Below are 20,414 nucleotides of genomic sequence, written 5' to 3'. Positions count from 1 at the left end.
AAAACCTTGATTTCCCCACCAAACAATTCACTGCTCTACTGTTAATCCCCATATCCTCTTATTTATCCTTTTTTTTAAAACCAAAACAGCAATTCACTTTCACTATGTTCTACCTGTGAGCACAGACTAGCATTTAAATCATGATTATTTTTTAAATGCCTTAAAAGGCGACTTCAACTGTGTTTTCCAAATTTAAAAAAAACCCATAATGAATACCTAAAGAAATGGCACCAGCTCCAGTCCCAAGCGTGGCCCTAAATGGAGCCACTCTGCCACCTGCTGGCCACCAAGCAGCATTTCGTTCTCTGCATGAGTGAATCACACTGTGCATTTATCAGATCAATACTTCCATGTCTCCTCAATCTGACTGTATTTCTATTCTGTTTATTGTTAGCTTACCTCAGTTTTTCAGCCTTTTCCAAATATTTTGCTTACAATCTTTCAGCCACGGTGCAACTAAAAGGATCAAAGCCTCAAGAGTTTGTTCAGACGAGCAACACTTCAAGCTGCACTGTGTCATACGGACTAGCGTGCCTCACTCTCCTCACGTCATATCCCAAACATGCCCTCCCAAATTAGCAGTCTATTTAAGCTGCAAAATGTGTCATCTCTCCCTCTGACATGTCAGCACCACTGCTGCCGCCCTGCATTGCTGCCTGCTGTTTTGACCACGCCAACATCCATCTGTAGGCTCCGGGCGGGTGGGGGTGGGGGGATTGCTCCTCAGTCTCCAGTTTTACGTGTAGCATATTTGTGGAGAGTGATAACCACAACCATGCTTACCAACCAGACACAAAAATACCTTGGAAAATGCAGCAGGGTGAATAACTGAGAGACAGCTGTGGTCTGAAGTTTACACACTCATCTTGGGCTTGAATGTCGTGATAATCCGGGGCTTTTAATGACTTCTTTGAACTGTTGTTTTTCCAGGGTGGAATGACTGTACACCAGACATCTTTAATGACTAAAAAACAATAACTGGGTGTATAACCTTGAATTCATTTTGGATTTTCTCAGATCCACACAGGGTCAGAAGTAGACTGTCTTTTAACTTGACGAGACCAAGGCCCATTAACTTCCCATTAGTGATCATGACTGACTGCAACTGGTATTTTCTCTTTGGCAGCATCAATTTTTTTTGTTTGACAGCACTCACTGGACTGATCAATACTCAAAACAATGGGCAAATCCAAGGAACCTGTGCATTTACATAAACTTGGAAGATCTTTGGGAGCCATTTCTAATCAACTGAGGATTCCAAGATCATCAGTTCAGACAATTGTACATAATTACAATGTACGATGTATTTAATGCCACAACTTTAACCCTACCAGTTCTGCCAAGATGATTGGTCCAATATTCAGCCAGAAGGTGAAGAAGTTTAATATCAAAAAATATTTTCCCGGCCTTTAAGGTGTCGCGGATAAATACAACAGAATAAACCAACAGGAGGTCACCAACACACATCATTTTAGACAAAGAGATGTTGTGTTTACCTTTTCCAGCAGCTCATAACACTCCTCAAGCTTCTGAGCGCGGTCTTTGATTATGGTGCTGACACGATTATATTCCTTTAACCACTCCTGATACGCATCTTCCTCCAGGTCCACGTACGCAAAGCACAGTGTCCTCAAGCCTGAGTGGATGGAAGGAGGATAAGCTGGTCAAAGCCTTGTTACTGAGCTGAAATAGTTGCTGTTAGCTGCAAGACATCCACCAAATGCCAACAAATTTGTGACTTAAGTCTGACTTACAGAGGAAAAGCCTTAAAAATCAAAAACTACAAAATCTACCTTCTTACCTTCAGTAGCAAACTGTTCCAAATGAGCAACTGTTAAGTCTTTGTACTGAGACGCTTCGGTCAGACGTTCAAAAATAACATTATCCTACAAAACAAGGAATTGACCATTAAATTAAAACCATTACCTTACATTCATTAACATCTGAATTTACTGATAATGAGATAAACGCACCGCTCCTTTGCAGTACAGCCGGAGCTTCCCATTGGGTGTCCTGACCACCACAGACATCCGTTTACGGTTACTGTAAAGACAATTTCGTTTAGTCTCAACCCAAAGCAGTCTCATATCAGCATTTTATCACTGCTTAAGAAAACCATCAACTTCAAGCTTACCTGGAAAACTCCAGCACATTCAGTAGCTCATAGCTCTTCTCTTCCCCCATCTGAAACCCACAAAAAAATGTCAGCTCCTGTCCAAAAAGTAGCTGCGACTCCAGAGACGTGTGCGGTTACACACTTACAGCTTCAATGATGACTGAATCAGGGGTCCTGGCAGTGAAGACAAAGCCCAGCCCTTTGGCTCCTTTGACCAGTGCTCCTTCGTCAGGGGACGAGGCCTGGTAGATGATCTGGTCGTCCTCCCTCTCTGGAACCACCGTGTGGCACACCGCCATCATCGTCAAGAACTCGCAGATCTGAGGCGATGTAGGCTGAACGCCCGCGAGCAAACAGAGTGAACGTGGTTATTAGCAACAGCCTCCAAGACAGCTGGCTTCAAAGAAAGAAAGAGAAAAGCCTCACATGGTCCTTCTCGATGTTCTGAATCAGAGTTGGGTCGTCAAACTCTGTGGAGTTGTGGCTGCTGGATGGCAGATTACTAAAAGACAAAAAAAAAGAATCCAAATGTAATTTATTTATTTTGTGTGTACGTGTGTGTGTGTTGGGGGGGGGGGGTCTTTGCAGGCTACAAGACATAATTTTCTGATAAAAGCAGGTAAACATTTAGGAAAGAGTCCAACGCACAAAATGAGGAAAAAACCACTAAAAAGGGAAAGGCTGATGTTGAGGGGGAGGTGGTCACTAACCTGAAGTCGTCCATTGAACGCTCACAGTCAAGATCAGGGAAGTGGCTGCAGTAATGAATGCGGTGGAAATGCAAAAGGAATTAGTTTGAAATCAGTTGATGAATTTGATTAGTTCATCTAATTAAGCACGCACGAGATTAATCAACTTTTGTGCAGCTAATGCTAATTAAGTTCATCTAACACAGGCCGATAAGGAAATATCAGTAAGACGATCTGAGAGAAAAAGAGGTGAGAATTTATTTACAGATGCGATAACTGACCCATACGTTATCCCGGCTATGGTACACTTCTTAAAGTGCATGATGTTACAGGTCAGAGTTCCAGTCTTGTCGGAAAACAGATACTTGACCTAGAAAAAGACAGACGGTGAGTAACGAGAACAAAAGCAGGATGTTTTAGAGCAGCTCATTACGAAGAGGGCGAGGAACCGACCTGGCCCAGTTCCTCATTAAGATTAGACGTTCGCGCCATGGCTGGCGTGTCCGTTTCTGAGTAGTACATCTCCACATCCTGAGGACAAGAGCAAAAAAACACTTGAAGTAAGTGTGTAATCGACCAGTTGTATTTTATAAGCACGCATTAAAAATGATGCATGGGTCATACCCAGTTAATAAAGAGAGCCTGTGTGAACTTCACCACCTCCAGAGTGACCAGCAGGCTGATGGGGATCAGGTTATTGTACAGGATGATGAACGTCAGTAGGTTATATGCAAAGTTCAGGGAGATGTCGCCTGAAGTCGCAGACAAAATTCCTTCATGTAATAACCCAGATTTACCCAAACATGCAATTAATATAATTAGACTTAAGCAATCTTGACGCGTTATGGTCTCACCGGCCCGGGACAGGTACCAGCAGGCTTCGTCTGTGTGTTCTCTGTTCCAGATGGCTGCGCCCACAGAGCTGACCAGTGCCATGACCAGCAGGATGCCAAACAGAACCAGAATCTGCATGTTGGTCACCCGCTCCACATTAGAGCGCTTCAGTGGCGCCTTGGTGGAGTTCTGGGAGTTGGAAAGGCTTTTGTTAGGAGCTACGTTTTACTCAATTAATTATTGCGTAACAAACAGTAACAGAAATGCATAATTCAGACGACCGATTTTCATCCATTTTTAGCAGGAGAATGCACGAGCAATCCAAAGACTGTAGCTGAAGATTAGTCTGGATGCAGTCCCGGTTAAGAATGTGTCACGGTTAACTGAAAGCTCTAAACTCGCCCAGTCAAGGATGACGAAGAGATCCTAATTAATAAACAGTTTGAAATTTGGCTTCAAATGCCAGATTTTTCATGCTTATTCACAGTTTACTGACTTAGAACACGGCAGAGGATTTACCTGCATCAGTTTGGAGTCGTGGCCAGTGTAGACAACAATTCCCACAACCCACTGCGTGTTCCTGAGCTGGGCGCCACGCAGCAGCACCTGGTCTGGACCCAGAGGGACTGGACTGAATGAAAGAGAGGTTTTTAGCCCCAAATCAGGTAAATAAATGTCGATTTCTGCAGTTTATGCAATTAATTTTTCTACTTTTAAGTTGCTTCTCAATTTTTACTTCCTAATTGTTTTTTTAATCCACAAAAAATGCGAATCACTGCATGTCTTCTGTGAGGAACCAGTGCTGTGCAAGTTTAAAACAAAACAGATTTTAGCACCTAATTCTGACAGAGCATTTGCTAGAGCTCAAACCTAAGTGACGAGGAAAAAAAGTATGTCTCTCACTTCTGGTTTTCCAGCCGTAGAGTGCCAGTGAAGTCATACAGGTGTCTGTTGGGGCCTTCGCACTCCAGACGACCAGACAGTGCCATCAAATCCTCCAGGGTCTGAAACCCAGCCGTGAGTGGGAGACCCTGGAAAGCAAAGGCATGACAAGTAAAGTCAAGGAGCGCTTACTGAGGCAACGGTTTAACCAGACAAAGTATGAAAAAGCAACTGCACTACTGGACTTTGTACAAAATTCTTTAAAAAATTACAAATTTGCTTTGTTTTTGCCTTTGAAAATTTAATCGGTCAATTTTCAAGTCGTCCTTTGGGGCAAAATGAGGGACATTTGAAGAGACGTCACATCCACGAGACGTACGAACGACAGACAGACAACCCACCTGTCTGATCTTCAGGTTGGTTTCTCCGTCCAGGTTAGAGGTCTCAATGTAACACATGGCCTGTGGTTCACTGCAGAGAAGAAGGCAGGTTTGGATTAAAAACACTATAAAGATAAACAACAACAACAACAATGCACAGAAAACCATAAACTGTTATTTCTGAACATTAAACATTGCCTGCAAAGATCTGTAAATAACTATAATATTTTAAATTTAAAGTTGATGAATAATAAGCTAAATATTTAGGAATTAATTAAGATAAAAATGACTGATTATTATTTTTATCCATTTAACAAAAATAATAAATGAACCACAAATAAAAATAAACATTAGCAGCAGCCCTTAAAAGCAGCTTAACAGATGTTTAGAATATATTAATGAGGTACATGCAGCATGCTCACACAGACAGAGAGACACAGGACTCTGACCTGGAGGACACTATAACCATGTCAGCTGGGAGGTGCTGGCCATTAGTCACCTTCACTATATCTCCTACTGCCACCTTGTGGCCAGGACGCAGCAGTGCAACAGCATGAGGCAGGGAAGAAGAGGGGCATTGAGGCAGAGGGTAACAGAGAACAGGAGGGGTAAGAGATGAAGACAGAGAGGAAACAATGGGCAGGTTAATAATATGTGACCAGCAGAGGATGCAGCCAAATAAAAAAGACGAGTTTGAAGTTTTATGCGATTCATGAGCAAGAAAGAAGAAAAGAGAAGGAACACTTTTGTCTTGTGAAGTGTTCCAGGAAATTCTGCAGCTGATTTAAAAGTATATACACATTACAATTCCTAAAGAAAGTCCTCGTGTAGCTGAGAAGTTTCCCCAAATGACCCAATTCCAAAAAAAGGAATGCATGATAACTTCAGAGAACCAAGGTCAGAGCAAAGCATGTGGAGCTGACTTTATAACTGTAGACAGTCATGCTAAAACACTGCCACTTTGCTACATCAGGCACTGCAGAAACTACGCAAGTGTTTCAGGCTGTCGGTTCCCCTCGGATCAGCAGCCGGAAACTTGTTTTCCAAGTACACAGGAAGGGGGGAGGTAAGCTTCGCTTCAAGAAATGTGACAATCTTGGGTAGGATGTAAACTGTGACACTGCCAATTCCTACACAATCAAAAAAACAAAAAAAACTACTGTACTGACCCTGCATCTTATTATAATCACATATGACGGCAAGGGCGACTTTTTTAAAGAATCTACTTTCATTAATAGATAGAAAAGCAAAAACTCTTCCAAAAACAGATTTTATGATCTAGCCAACCCAAAGTTGCTGAAAAGTTATTTAAGGGCTTGAAGGGCGACTGAATCAAATTCCTGCACCTGTCGTGTCACTGTGAAACAATGGGGCTTAATTTCTGCTGTAGACGTCTGTCATCCGCATAACGAGGGCTCAAATTTGATTTGACTTGACCTGCTGAAGAAAGACTGTGCACAGCTGGACTCAGTTAATGGGCATGTCCGCTAAGAACATTCACAACCCTGCAGAAATGACAAAAAAGACTGGAAGGAAAAAGCTTTGTGTGAGCGGGTTATACACTCACTCGGTTCAATGAACTGCAAACCACCGGAGAAAACGCAACTATTCAACAAAAAAGATGTGCCTGTTTGAAATACTGGACAAATTAATCCCCTGAAGAACAATTAGATGCGCTTGTTATCTGATCATGAAACGTGACTACTAATAGGACAAGCATGTTTTGCCTGTCAAGGATCCAAAGTACTCATAGGACAGTCTATTGAACAAATAAAGAATAGGTGTGGGAAACGGTGGAATAAGTCCACATTAAAAGCCATCTCTTAGCTCTAACGGACATAATCAGATGTACTAACTGTTATTTTTTATCATCTCATGAGGGTTACTGCTCTTGCTTTGAAGTATTTCATTCCGAAGCGTTCCCTTTTTGTTTCTTTTGCATGCTTTTCTACAATACCTGAAATTCATTCAGCACAGTAAGAGAGTTTCTCATACTTCTTTCAACGTTATTTGACGTCGCTCGTGGCAATGAAACAGGCTAATCAGTGTTGTGAAATGGCAAGAGAGATAAGTCAGAGCACGAGAGTCGAAGAATGTGACGATACCTGTTTCCAGATAAATGTCTGCCAGGCTCCGCTCCGCAGCACTGAGAGACAAGGACAACACAGCCATCAGTCAGCCTATAGAGCAGCTCTCATGCAGTATTCATAGCCACTAAACATTTGTCTGGGGCACGGCGGCCTGCGCTATAATGACTGATAGACAACAGCCATTCACCCTGACATGAAAGGAAAACAAAGCCCACGCAAATACACGCACACACGAGCACTCTCATGAAAAACAGAAAGCACATTAACAAGCACACGCGTGATACCTGTTGTCTTCTTCTTGTTGACCGTGTTGTCTGCTTTATGCCTTTTCTGTGGCGAGATGAACGACGATTAAGTTAGCCCCACAACGCATCACTTTTCCAGTTTATGAATGAGTTAAAAGCTGGCTTCTACCCACGCTATGGTGATACTCACATAGTCCTCTATGATCTCTTTGATCCCGGCCACTGTGAGAATGAAGATAAGCGGGACGAGCGTGGTGTAGCGACCGGTCGGTGACACATCAGGGATTTGCTAATGAGGGAGAAAGAGAGAAATTGATGCTGATAGAGCTGATCGCAAAGAGAAGAAATGCCATTTCATAACACCGCATTTCCCTTAAAGGTGGACTTTTTGCACACTCTGACATGCGATGAAATAGGCTTTGCAGGACAGAGCATCTAAAGGCTGGGCTGAGTGCAGAAATCAAACAAACAGTTCGCTGAGCAAACAGCGCTGGCAGCTGCTGGGGTTTACCTGCATGAGTGCGATGAACAGGAAGAAGGCATTGGCAGCACGTCGGATCTGCTCGTACAGAAAGCGCGGCAGAAAGGTGAGAATCCCATACTTTGTGGTGCTGTAGAAGAAGACAGTGAGAACAAAAGAAAGACAAAAAGGGAAAGTTGTTTACGTTCAAAGAGATGCCGGAAAAGTCAGGTAAAGCTTTAGCAAAGCTGGGACTTCATGCATAAATTGTGAGCTAATGATTTTTTTTTTCCTCACTCAGGGAATGCTTGAGTAGCATTACCTTAAAGGCTGAATAACAAAGAAGTCCATTTGGGTTTTAATATTGCAGCACTTGAAAATCTCTTACAAACACAAAATTGTGCTCAGAGAGTGCAAAACAGAGCCATTACGTCCTGCAAACACACAACCCTCTCTATAAATAGGCCAAGACGTTTAATCCAACACTAAATTTAGACCCCAAAATACCCCAAAACAGCGCAAAGAAGCCTTGGCAACCTTTTTGTCAGTCATCTGTATCGATCAGACAGCTGTATCGATTAGCGTTGTTATAGCCAGGAGCTACAGTAAGAGCTTTCAGATGAGCTAAAAATAAGAAGTCACCCTTCAAGTCAAGGCCTGCCTTGTTTTTGTGTTGTTTTCTTTTTTTCCCCCGTGCAGCCTGAGTGAACAGTAAGAGCCTCCGCTTCCGACTGCATAATGGACAGTGTGCGTTAGCGTGCGTGAGGGCATAGATTGCATGCAGCAAATTGCAAAACACACTCCTCTATCACAATTCAGAATCTCCTTGGAGATGAACCCAAAACTGCTTTCGCCATCTGCCTTACACTCAGACACAGAACGATAAAGGCCGGGATGTTACACACACACCAAAAAACTAAAAAGACAGAAGCCCAACAGTTGCTTTTCAGTCACACTGTTACACACTGTCCTCCGGGTACAGCCACACTAATGCATTTTTGCGTAACTTTTGTAGTGTTTTGCAACTTCTGAAACACCCAAAAGGGTAGTAGAGACATTTGAAAATCCTGTTTATCCAGTTTTAACTTAAACAAAATTAAAACTGCGTCTTAGTTTGGACAGAAATGGAGACTTTTTGGATGCAAACACCTACAGTCGCTTTTTAATTGGATTCTATCCATCGCCATAATGAAGTCAAAACACATCTAGCTAAGCCCACATGTGATCCTTTTCACGTGGGTACTCCTTTTTCCACTGCCCTACGATCCTTTGGCGATGGATAACGCCCCCCAGTACCTCTCTTAAAAATGTCGCCATACTTGCTTTGCAATTACTTTTTCCCCCCCTGCTGCCATGACAACCATATACTCGCTTGATACTTTCAGTAAGAGTACCACCTGATGGTCGATCCAAGTAAAGAAGTCTTGTTGGCACTCTAGTTCTTCTCCTGCAGTTTTGTGTACAAGCAACCAACTGTCTGCTTTCTGTTTTCACTGTGACTCACATGCCCAGTGTACGTGACTGTTTCTGAACCTGCGCTAAACCAACTTTGATTTTATATAATGAAAACCTGTTTGTGTGACATATTCAGAACTTGAGTCTAACCCAGATGCTCTGGTTACGTCAGAGTCAATGAAGCTACACCGATGATCGAGCAGATAAGGTAGCCTCAATCTAACCACAGACAAGTGATACCAGATGCCACAAAGAGCAAGACCCCGGCTTCCAGTGCTTTAGCAAAAAAAAAAAAAAAGGAAAAAAAAGATAGAAAACAACCCAAAACTTCTGCCGGTGTTATTTTTTTATAGCATAAATGTCCAACTTGCTGGTGGGGTTAACAGCTGTCAGCTGCAGGGGTGATGCTCTCCTGCAGTTGTGTGGCTTTGACATGTTTTTATAAAAAACAGACGGAGTTCTTCATGCATTAAGAACTGGGCCGAGGTCGGAGAAGAGTCATTGATATAATGGGAAGAACATGAGTTATGCACATGTTACTTTGTGCTTAATGGCAATGTGCTATGAAAACAACAACACGTACATTAAAAAAAAAAAGGAAGCGATGGATCTGGGAAATTGGAGAAGAGGTGAGTTGAGTATACAGATAAAAGCTACAAGGCTTTAATCTCCGCCCCCGTAAAAAAAAATCAATAGTGCTATTGAACTTTTAAAACACAAACTGAAGATTTACAGGAACACGGAGACATCAAAGGCCATGCCTCTGGAGCCAGAGTGCTCCCGCCTCTCCAATCACCATGCAGTGGGGGCAACACGCCATGCATGATCCAATCAGAGGAGCAAGGGAGCAACCACCTTAATCTTCTTTGTAGAGCTGAATTGGGGGGTTTTTAAAAGTGGAACTGACTCTCCCGACAATGACGGCAAGCCCACTGAATGCTCGCTGCGCAGCGTCGAGCCTTTCGCTCACCGACCGCGAACCCTGGTCTCCTCATGGCACCGTCCTCAGTTACAACATGCAAACAGCAACAAGAGCCAAATTTCACTGGTGTCTGCCTGAATCAGACTTGACTGAGTTTCTATTTATTACTACAGCTGAGCCAGTAAAGTATTCTAATGACAGCTGGGACAATAAGAGATTGAAAAAAGAGACTCTTTGTCGCAGCACAGGCTGTTTGGCTCGGCCCGTGAACCTTACTTACGACAGATTAGTACATATGTTGGCTGCAGAAGCACCGGGGACCACCAAAACACTAGGTGAATCTTTTGTAGTCCCCACAGCTACGATCTTTGACTGAGTCATGAGAGATAAGAGTGGACAGCTTTGATCCTCAGTGAAATCTAATCAGCACAAGCACAGTAGACACTGTGACAACAGGGGAACAGAAAAAGAAACCTTCTTCTAAATTTTCTTTCTAACATGTATCTTTATTTTGATTAACATCCAAAATTATTCATGAGGACGTATACTGATTAAATCTTTTTCCACTGAGATCCTCCTGCGTCCTCTGCAGCCTTTAGACTGCTGCAGAGATACAAACAAGCTTTTTAATAGGTGAGTTATTAAACTGGCTTGTCAATAGACGTCCACCCCTAATAGTATTCTAAAGTAAAACATTCAGTGTGATTTCATCAAAACTAAAACAAAGAGAGCTATTACAAGAGGACAATAAACTAAGTCTCACTCGTCCAAAGACTACTCTGCAGAAGAAGAGAGGGTACTTCACCCTGACAATGTTGGTCTAAAGCCCCTGTGAGCAAATGGTGTTCTTTAGTACGACACCAGATATCTACACTCTGGTTGTGTGCTTTGACTTGAAATGGTACATGCACAAATAAAATGTAGGCGTACTAAAGATGGGTCAGCAATAATAAGATGAGTGCAAACAAACAATTAAAAATCTGCACAAAAGTCAGTCTGACCGACTTTTGAGGTGTGCAACGGTTTGAAGTGCTTTTTTTTTTTTACAGCAACAAAAAAAAGTTTTCAATTATTTTGGGTAAAATCCTCCCGCCTCTCTCTCTCTCTCTGCTGACAGCTAGTCAGGAAGCACAGTCCTCTATTCCTAAAAAAGCAGTGCGTAAAACCACAGGGCACGCAAGGCATGCTTTGTAGCAAAAGTTAAAAGCTCGGGGGTGACGCCTACCTGACATGGTTGTCGCAGAACTTGGTATTCTGAGGCCGGTTGAGAAGCACCGTCCGCGCCGAGGCGTCTACGGGATCCGCATGGGAAGTGGTCCCGGACATCTCATCATCTGCCTTGCGGTAACCGGCGGACGAGCAAGCAGGTCCTGCACCGTTGGATTGATGGGAGAGAGGCGAGGCTGAGTGAGTGCGAGAGAGAATGAGAGGCAGAGAGAGAGAGAGAGAAAGAGATAGGGAGGGAAGGGGAGAGAGAGCGCGAGAGAGACAGAGACTGGAGACGTGGTTTAGGTTCAAAAGCGAGGGCGACTAATTAGTACTAGAGGCTACTGTATGCTGATGTATGCTGAAGCCGGCGGGGTTGATTCAATGACGTTTCCCGTTATAAACACCCCCCCTCTTGTCTTTCAGGTACCGTCAATGCACACACGCGCGTTTCCCGACGCCCACGGGACCCCCCGCGTATAATGGATGTGCTGAGGGATGCACAATGGCGAACAAACACACCGGGTCGGTTTGGTTTTTGTTATTGTTGTTTTTTTTAAATCAGTACTTCAACTTGCTCAAATGTAAAACTGAGAAACCTCCTCGCGCATCGCGACCATCATTAAGAACAAATTATCAAAAAAAAAAAAAAAAGGGGGGGGAAAGTGGCAGAGTAGGATGCACCACGCTTTTCCTCCTGCAGACTCGCTGCTTCCCCGCCCGCCCTCCCGGCTTTGTCGTCTCCAACCATTTTAAAGCGTCGTGATCTCCGCTCATTCACCCCCGCATGAGCTCCGGGAGCCGGGCAGTTTTTCATCATCAAGCGTGCGCATTAACGCGGAGCAAGTGCGGTTCTGTGGAGCCGTTAGGGGAGTGACGGACACCCAAACAGGTCGGGACGCCACAGTTTACTCAGCTGGAACAACGGCGAACCTGGGCGAGGACAGATGCAGCAGCACGCCCGTCCTCCCTCTGCCCTCCTTCGGCTCTGCTGAGCAGGAAACTCCCAGCCCCGGTGCTGAAAGATACTGGCCCGAGAAGCTCCGCCGCCGTGTCATCTGGCCACCTGCCGCCTCTTGAAGCCTTTATCCGTCTCTTTTTTTGGACGATCTCCTCCCTCTGGTGTGGTATCGAGCCGCTCGCTGTTACCAGCTCAGACAAGGAGAGGAAGCCATATGGAGCTCCTTCAGTGCTGCGGAGGGGCAAAGCCGGGGTTTCGTCTTTAAAGGGCCAGAAGCCTGATATCGCCTTAAGGTCTAGTGGCACTTTACCAGATGGGTCAAATAACATCCGTGAAGCTGGAGCTATCCATCAGATCACTTCGTGTTGCTTCCCTCCACTGTGATGCCTCTGCAACAGCAGCAACAGTCACTTCTTGCAGGTTGTATAGATTATATAGTCGTTTGTGTTTCTGCATGCCCAAAATTGCAATGTATAATAGGCCAAATGTACGAGCTGTGTCATTGTTATACTATTCCCTAAAAGCTGTTGCAAATATAACGCATAATGAAATCATATGCATCACAATGCTCTGAGTTTGTTGGGATCTGTGTACTCTCTGTCAGTGAATCTGTAAGTGAAAACAACAGCAGGCTAATTGCAAGATTGAATTTCCACAGTCCTGAAACTCTATTTCTGCAGCACTACCGAACTCCAACAATAGACGAGTCATCTTCTCCCCTCATCAATAACCAAACAGTTTAATACTATTATATTCCACTCAAGCTTGCGGCTCTAAAGTAGCCAATAAACTGTAAAATTACCCAGAAGTAAGCGAGCCAGGCTTACGTGATCAAATCTGCTGGCCCATCAGACTTTTTCCACTGAAAGAGACAAGGTTACGTGTGCTTACAGGAAACGGCTACACCTATTTAATAGTTTACCAGGGAGTTATGTGAACCCAACGTATTTCCGTGGTATTATATTTGTGAGTTTTTCGTGTTTTCTGCTTTTTACCTCAAAACTGCTCGACATTTCAAGAGTTTGCGCACTCCAACCGCTCCACACAAGCCCGCGACGTGTCCGCACATGACACAGAGGAAGGGTCAAAGTCTAACCAAGCCCACAGAAAATGAACAGCCTCTTATCTCTATATCTCCATTAGCTATTACCTCTGGACCACACGGAGATTTAAGACCCAATCACAGCTCAGCTCTCCACAGTGCAAACTGCAACAAAGTCAACTGAGATAGTAAAGAGCTGCGAGGAAGTGATCAAGGAACATTCAAAGGTGAAGGTAATAAACGGCAATGCATGCCAACTATAATGCCATCGAGCACCTCTGATGTTTTCAGCCTTTTTTTGGTCATTTCTACATGGGCAGACATTTTTATTGAACAAACTTCATCCTTCCACTTCACTTTTTAAAACCCCTGTAGACACCTTTCCAAGGAGATCAATAATGGCTTTTTCATCAACCCACTCGAGCTATAATTCATTTCTGAGGAGATTAATGCCTCAGTAACTCATCTCTGATGGAGCAGAAATGCCACCACCTCCGTAACTCATTACCGAACAGGCCAGCGATGACTCAGCAGCAAACCCCATTCAGAGAGCAGCCAGGTCAATTACACGTGAAGCGCCCAAGACAGACACACAGGTAGCGCAGGTCTGATGACCTGCAGCCACAACAAGTAAGACTAGACTGATCCCAATTCAATTAACACGCTGATCTCTTACTCTGCTTGCAGGATGCTACCAGCCACCCATTCTGTTGGTGAGTCTTAAACAAAAACACGTCTCCTTTCCTCAGAGCAATCATATGCTCCGAGGAAAACGTCCATCCATTATGCAACGATGCTTGATAATCTTTTACGCACCTTTCTGCTGAGAATACATGTGTCATGAGAAGGCGATTAAGCCAAACACATTTAGCACAGCTAGCAGGCAAAATGTGATGTTTCAGCGTTTGCGAAGGGCCTCAGATGGGAAAACAAAGCATATTACTTATCATAAGCTTCATAATATCTTAATACACGGTGTTAATTTGTTGTGGGTTTGTGTTGAATCCAATCTGATCTGGCCTCGTGCCAAAATTTCACAGTTTAAAAAGCTGGCCAGGCTATAAATAATGCATAGATGGGAGCTGCATAATTCATCAACATTTTCCAGTATGGCAGAGCATATTTCACCAGACACTCCGCCCCGGTGCTGCGCCCACAGCTTTCCACTGTCAAGCGGTGTCCCTCACTGCCTGTCAGAATAGAGTTTGAAATGGCACGAATGTAGCTTCAGAGATGCTTGGGCATCTAATCCAATCATGCCTGGTGCAGACACAATTCTCAGCTCAGAAATGAAATTAGCCAAAAAGATAATAGCTACTAATTAACAGCAGTTATAGCAGAATACAATTATCCTCAGTTGGTGAAGAACTTCCACTCCAAACAAGCCACACTTGGGACAGATCCTCTGGCTCATTCTATGTTTTCATTATCTGAACAACTATCTGAATGTACAATGCAAATGAAAGTACTCTATTTCTGTGTTTGGTATCCCTGCCTCAAAGAATGGCAGGAAAGTGTCTTAGCTCATCCCTTAACAGCAAAACCTCCATTTGTCATCCTCTACAACAAGAAGGCCTGTCAAAGTGTTCTTGAGCTAAACACCAACTCCCCCCTCCCCATTTAACGTTAAATGAAGTTCAGAAAAAAGAAACACCCAAAAAACCCCACATCTTTGCCTACATGCATTGAATCCAGTCAAGAATAAAATGGCTGTGTGTTGTCAGGAAAGCATTACCGACAGAGCGCCGTCTGCCTTGGCGACCCCTGCGTCCCATGGCTGTCGTTGCTCTCTTAGGTGACCTGCACGCCCTATCTGCAGGTCTCGGGAGACCTGGCGTCTATCATTCCCAGTGGGTCCATTGGCCGCTCTGACAGAGTAGGAAGTAAGGCGGGCAAGCCTCTTACGGCCCAAGTGAGCAAGCGTGATAATCCCCTCTGTGTCTGCTCTGCAACTTCACCTGCTGCTCATCCATAACCTAATAATCCCACAGGTGCGATTGCAACACGCTCATACACCTTAAACTAATGTATGCACACACACACACTGACACTGCATTATGGACACACACACACAAACAGGTGAAAGTAAATCTTTTAAAGCCATAAAACATAAAAAAAGACCCATCGACATGCAGCTACTCCCATGCCCCTCTCTATACCCAGAGTCGTACCTACATGCATGCAGCAGTGTTCTTGTACATGCTGTTCAGGCATGCCATATCTATGCGTGCATGTGCTGAGTTCTACAGCATGCAGATGCACTTGCTTAATAAAAACCCCATATAGCTTTGTCTTCACCAGCATGAACTGCTACAGGTATGCCACCAATATCTACAAGCACATGCAGTGAGAGGGTCCTGTTCAGCATTCATCGCACTCCAGGCCCCAAGGAGCTACAGATGATCAGTCCACAACAGTGATAACGTGTCATAACCTTTTCTGCAAAGACCCTGAGATCCTAATGTGAGTAACTCAATGTTGTAGCTCTTGAGGGCCGGGGGTTGAGACACGCCTGCCCCTAGCTGTTGGTACATGCACCTTGGGACTCCGGACACAGATGGGGGCATCATCCAGTCTAATTCGAGCAAACTCACTTTTGTCAAACCTGTCTGCGAGGCGGGCACGCATGGTAGCACCGGCGCCCTGGCCTGGGTCCTGCAGCTCAGGAGACTCCTGCCTAATGGTGGTCAACACTAACTGCTCTGTGGACGCCAAGAGAGAGAGGCCACGGCGAGAGAGGACAGCACACACACACACAAACAAGACAACAAGTCAGTACACACAGACTGTACCTCACACAGCACATCCACGTGTCAGTGACTACCCAGATGATTTGTTTGTGTGTGAGCTGAGATGAGACTCATGCCAGCATATGATGGATGCAAGCCTGAACAGCTGCTCAGAAATCACTTTGACCAAACCCCTCATAGCTTGCCCAGGAGTGCCTCCTCCTGGCTACTTCATGTAAATGCCTTGTTTCAGCAGCTTACTGGGCCTCCCTGTTATCTCCTAAATGGTATCTTAGGTAGCTTGGCAGCCATGACAACCAGTCATTATCTTCCCTAAACAGATGTATTGTTGACAGTTGGCTGAGCTGCATGACTCACATTAAGAAAGCACATCAACACTAGTAGAAAATGTGGCCTTACACTGATATTCAAATGGAGCAGAATGCTTTTACTCAGCACTCACTACTACACACATGCCTTATATTTCTAAGGCTCCTCTTAAACACAAACAGTTAAAACTATAACTCTCTTTGCAAATGTGTGTAAATAAATGTGACAGACTGGCAGCTGCAGACGTCATTGCCAGGCATGTGGCAGCTCGCTAATTGGAGCAAAGAATCAAGCGGTCAGGCTTCAAGAGATTACAGTAAAAGCACCGTGAGGAACCCAGGCGGAAACATGCAGACGTTGACTAGACTACCATCCTGTGCTTAAAGTATAAAAGCTTTAAAGCAACTTTTAGACCCCACGAAACCAAAAAAAGCTGCAGGATTATATCTGAAAATCACAGTGTAAATAAGGTAACAAATTCATCATGAGACCACCTGATATTCAGTTTAAAACATATTTATATATGCAAATAATAAGTGGGTGGGAGGGATCTACAAAACAGGAACAATGTCACTTTCTTAACCATTTGACCTTCTGCTTGTAAAAAGTGGAAATGCATTTTTTTTAACAACAAATAAATATGTGGAACTTCTGGCCTGAAGATAGTATGGCCCAGTTGGCGCTCACAATTTACCCTGGTTTCTATTTCTGGAAGCTGCAAGAGGCATGCAGCCACACTCACACACAGATACACACACACACACACACACACACACACAACAGCAGAGCAGCCTGACAATATGTGCCGGTCACTATTAAAAGCCACTGGATGAGGCGAACACGTGCTCTTCTTTTCCAGGACAATCCAATCCAGCGTCTGCTTGCCATGTGTGAAATCATCTGATGCAGCAGGTTGTTTCAGCATCCTCACCTTCTGGCCAGCTTGTTAGCTGATGAGGACATTTTCCTGCTAAAAACTGAGACAGTGCAGGTTCTTGCATGAACGGGGGTTCAATGCATCCTGTTGCATGAGGCAGATTCACGCGTGAGCAACAGACTGAAACATCCCTTTATTCAACATAAGGGTGTGAAGCACTTTAAAACTGAACACGTTGTGGATGTGGATGCCCTTAAGGTTGAGATAAAGGTGAGATAAGGAGAGCGCTTTAGAGAGTCACGTGGCATTTAAGTCGGCGAGGTAATAGGCTGTTCTTGGACCGATCTGCAGGCCTGGGGGTAAATTTGTCACCTTATATTGCTAATATTTCGCTTTCAATCACAGCAAAAGTAGGTTAATACATTGTCTTTTTTTCTAAGAGTCAATCGCGGACACTATGATGCAGCACAGGAGGAACACAAAACGGTTACAGCATAATTATATAACACCATAACAAGGCCATAGGTCAGATTTACACAAGGCAGTCAATATTTATTGATAAGGTCACACATTTAACCCGTGGAAGATAAATACTATTGAGGTCATCAGAAATTCCTTCACTTGGCTCCTCCATAATGATGCCAGGCTATTCTAAATGAGACCTGAAGCAGGCACCTGCAGTCTGCTTGCCCTTTGCATTCCCCTCCGGTGCCAAGAAATGAGCGAGACTGGAGGATAAACACCGGCATGTCCCTCCGTGTGGATGCCGCAGTCCCGAATAAAACGGTTCCCCGTTATTATGCCAAGCACATATCAAAAGCGCACGATTTTCTACACAGGCCGCTGTATGCAGAAAAAAGGACAGGCCCGTTAGTGGGATTCACTTCACAGTGATGTGTGACAGCAGAGAGCGGCGGGCGGAACCCGGGTCGTGCAAAGATTAAATAACACGTTTCTTCGTGCTGCTTACCTCCCTCGCTGTGGATCTTCTTGGCTCTCCGGTTGAAATACATCTTGCGAGCGGTGAACGAGAGTCGGTGCGGCTAGAACGAGGAGGCCAGAGCGGTGTCATGCTCACGGAGAGGGGAGCAGGGGAGCAACGCTCTGCATGGGCTCGGGCTGCGGTCGCCGCTGCCGCCGATGCTGCTGCTGCTGCTTCTCAGCGATCATTATTTCTCGGTCAAACCGCGGAGATGTGGTGTAGAGGGCAGCCTGCTCCAGCGTCGCGTCAGACTAGATACAATAGTTGCTTCCGGTCAGTGTTTTCAAAATAAAATTACGTTAGACGATAATAAACTGGATTCATGACATCGGCCGGTCAATTAACGCTTAAGTTTGCGGTTAAAAGGTGACCTGCCTCTGCTTTCGGTGCACTCAGTTTTATTTATGAAGCATATTTAAACCTACAAAGTCCAGTATAGGAGAAAAACGGGTTATTTAACCCTATAACTCTATTTGATTCGGATTCTGTAAAGACGACTGTATCGTATTTCCGCCACCTTTTTTTGAGACGTCATCCGTGTGATTTTTCCCTAATGAAAAACCGAAATAAATTATACAAGTTTTTGAGCAATAAAATGAAAAATAAAAATAAATATATTAGAAATTAATATTTCTTTTTATTTTTTTAATTTAATCAGATGGTTCAATAAATCCTCCATTTTCAAAAACTATATATATAATTTTCTGGCAATTGTTTTATTCCTCGGGCTTTAAGAGGATAGAAAATAAATTAATTGGGGTTTTTTTAAGTGAAAAAAACAAACAGTACAAACACTAATAACTGTCACGCTACATAACCTGCTAATAGCAAAATGTAGTTTCAAGTTTCAAAGCTTTATTGTCACAAGGATAAAATAAAAGTCTTCCTTTTATATACACACACAAAACACTTGAAATTATTTTAAATCTTTTTTTCACTATATTCTATATTAAAAGCCAACTATCATTTGGCTGCCTTTCTGTGTCTAAAATATAAAGTATAAAAGGTGCATAAAATAAATAAATGAAAAATATATATCTTATATATTATAACATATATATATATATTTATATACAGTATATCTATACTGTAAATGTTTGTTATATTGTGAAAACAGCCACTTTTTCACAATATATTTTCTTTTCTTTTTTTAAATCTTATTTTATTTTACTTGGAAATGGTTTTAGTGAACGCTTAATAGGCTCATATTTTTAAGGAAAGGCGAGACATTTTTGCTCGTATTCGGTTTTGCTTTATGACACTGCTTCAGACAAGCCACGGGAGCGCACATGGGATGAGGATAAGACGCGTAAGCGCTCCCGGTCTCTAGAGGCTCAGTGTGAGATAAATACATAAAGATACAGCCAGAAACATTTTACTGAACAAACAGCTAAGTCTTTTAGAAGATTTCCCTTGTTATTAGAAATTCTCAGCAACTTTGTTTTCAAAGTACTTTTTAAAAAGTTTATATATTATTATATAATTGTTTATGCTTTTATCGCTTAGGTAAATTAAAAGTGCTGAGTGGAAGTTTAGATTTAACAAGGTCTTTAAAAATAGATCCGATTATTGGTAGCCAGTGCTGCTGTTTACATCTGCCACGTTTCCCGGAGGACCGAGGGTCGTTCTGGCCTGCTTGGGAACCTGGAAGAAGCGCACGTCACTGAGACAGAGTCTCTGCGTATCCATGGCACGCTGGTGCGCACGCCAAAGACGCGCATAATTAAGCGCGTGTAATCTCTATTTCGCTTTCTGTCGCTAAGGCAACCAGGTAAACAGGTCTATAAAACAAAATGAAAACACGGAGAAGAGAAGTAGGTACCTAATAGAAAAATAAATACAATGAAATATAAATGTAAAAATTGCTACAAGTTGAAAACTTGCCCAAAGTGCCAATCAAATATATGGTTTACATCGATGTAGCTCATGATCAGTTTCGCTGAGTGTGAGTGAAATTTGATACTTTTGCTTGATTTTTCAGTATAAAAACATTGGGACGTTTGAGCTTATTGTATATTAGTTTAATAATTATGCAAATGATCTCGTATAGATAGGTGTGTGTTCATAGTACATTTTAATGAATTAGCTTTGAAAACTGAGAACTAACAGTGTCCAAACTTTGTTTTTCATATCTTAACACAGATTATTTCAATAACTGTTCTTTTTCTGTGTGTGTGGTTTTTTTTTTTTTTAAAGTTACTCTCCTCATTACAC

General features: G+C 43.3%; 1 protein-coding gene across 1 annotated transcript in view; it reads right to left on the bottom strand.

The window, feature by feature from the left end:
* Nucleotides 1–18,524, bottom strand: part of atp8a2 (ATPase phospholipid transporting 8A2) — a 48,476-nt gene extending 29,952 nt beyond the window's left edge. Inside the window, exons 1-22 of the mRNA XM_013915193.1 lie at nt 18,189–18,524; nt 15,877–15,984; nt 11,299–11,443; nt 7,748–7,847; nt 7,427–7,525; nt 7,276–7,321; nt 7,007–7,047; nt 5,351–5,424; nt 4,923–4,992; nt 4,543–4,670; nt 4,159–4,270; nt 3,660–3,828; nt 3,430–3,557; nt 3,259–3,336; nt 3,087–3,175; nt 2,827–2,871; nt 2,543–2,618; nt 2,263–2,451; nt 2,135–2,184; nt 1,974–2,043; nt 1,802–1,886; nt 1,497–1,636 (exon numbers count right to left, since the gene is read on the bottom strand). Coding sequence (XP_013770647.1) covers nt 1,497–1,636; nt 1,802–1,886; nt 1,974–2,043; nt 2,135–2,184; nt 2,263–2,451; nt 2,543–2,618; nt 2,827–2,871; nt 3,087–3,175; nt 3,259–3,336; nt 3,430–3,557; nt 3,660–3,828; nt 4,159–4,270; nt 4,543–4,670; nt 4,923–4,992; nt 5,351–5,424; nt 7,007–7,047; nt 7,276–7,321; nt 7,427–7,525; nt 7,748–7,847; nt 11,299–11,443; nt 15,877–15,984; nt 18,189–18,231 — 2,085 coding nt within the window. The 5' untranslated portion in view covers nt 18,232–18,524. The remainder of the gene's footprint in view (nt 1–1,496; nt 1,637–1,801; nt 1,887–1,973; nt 2,044–2,134; nt 2,185–2,262; nt 2,452–2,542; nt 2,619–2,826; nt 2,872–3,086; nt 3,176–3,258; nt 3,337–3,429; nt 3,558–3,659; nt 3,829–4,158; nt 4,271–4,542; nt 4,671–4,922; nt 4,993–5,350; nt 5,425–7,006; nt 7,048–7,275; nt 7,322–7,426; nt 7,526–7,747; nt 7,848–11,298; nt 11,444–15,876; nt 15,985–18,188) is intronic.
* Nucleotides 18,525–20,414: the final 1,890 nt, after the last annotated feature.

This window comes from Pundamilia nyererei, unplaced genomic scaffold, assembly GCF_000239375.1.
Source record: "Pundamilia nyererei isolate P.nyererei 1_Seehausen unplaced genomic scaffold, PunNye1.0 scaffold00007, whole genome shotgun sequence".
NCBI lineage: Eukaryota > Metazoa > Chordata > Actinopteri > Cichliformes > Cichlidae > Pundamilia > Pundamilia nyererei.
Note: the sequence above shows the minus strand (reverse complement) of the source record. Positions and strands in the feature narration are given on the sequence as shown.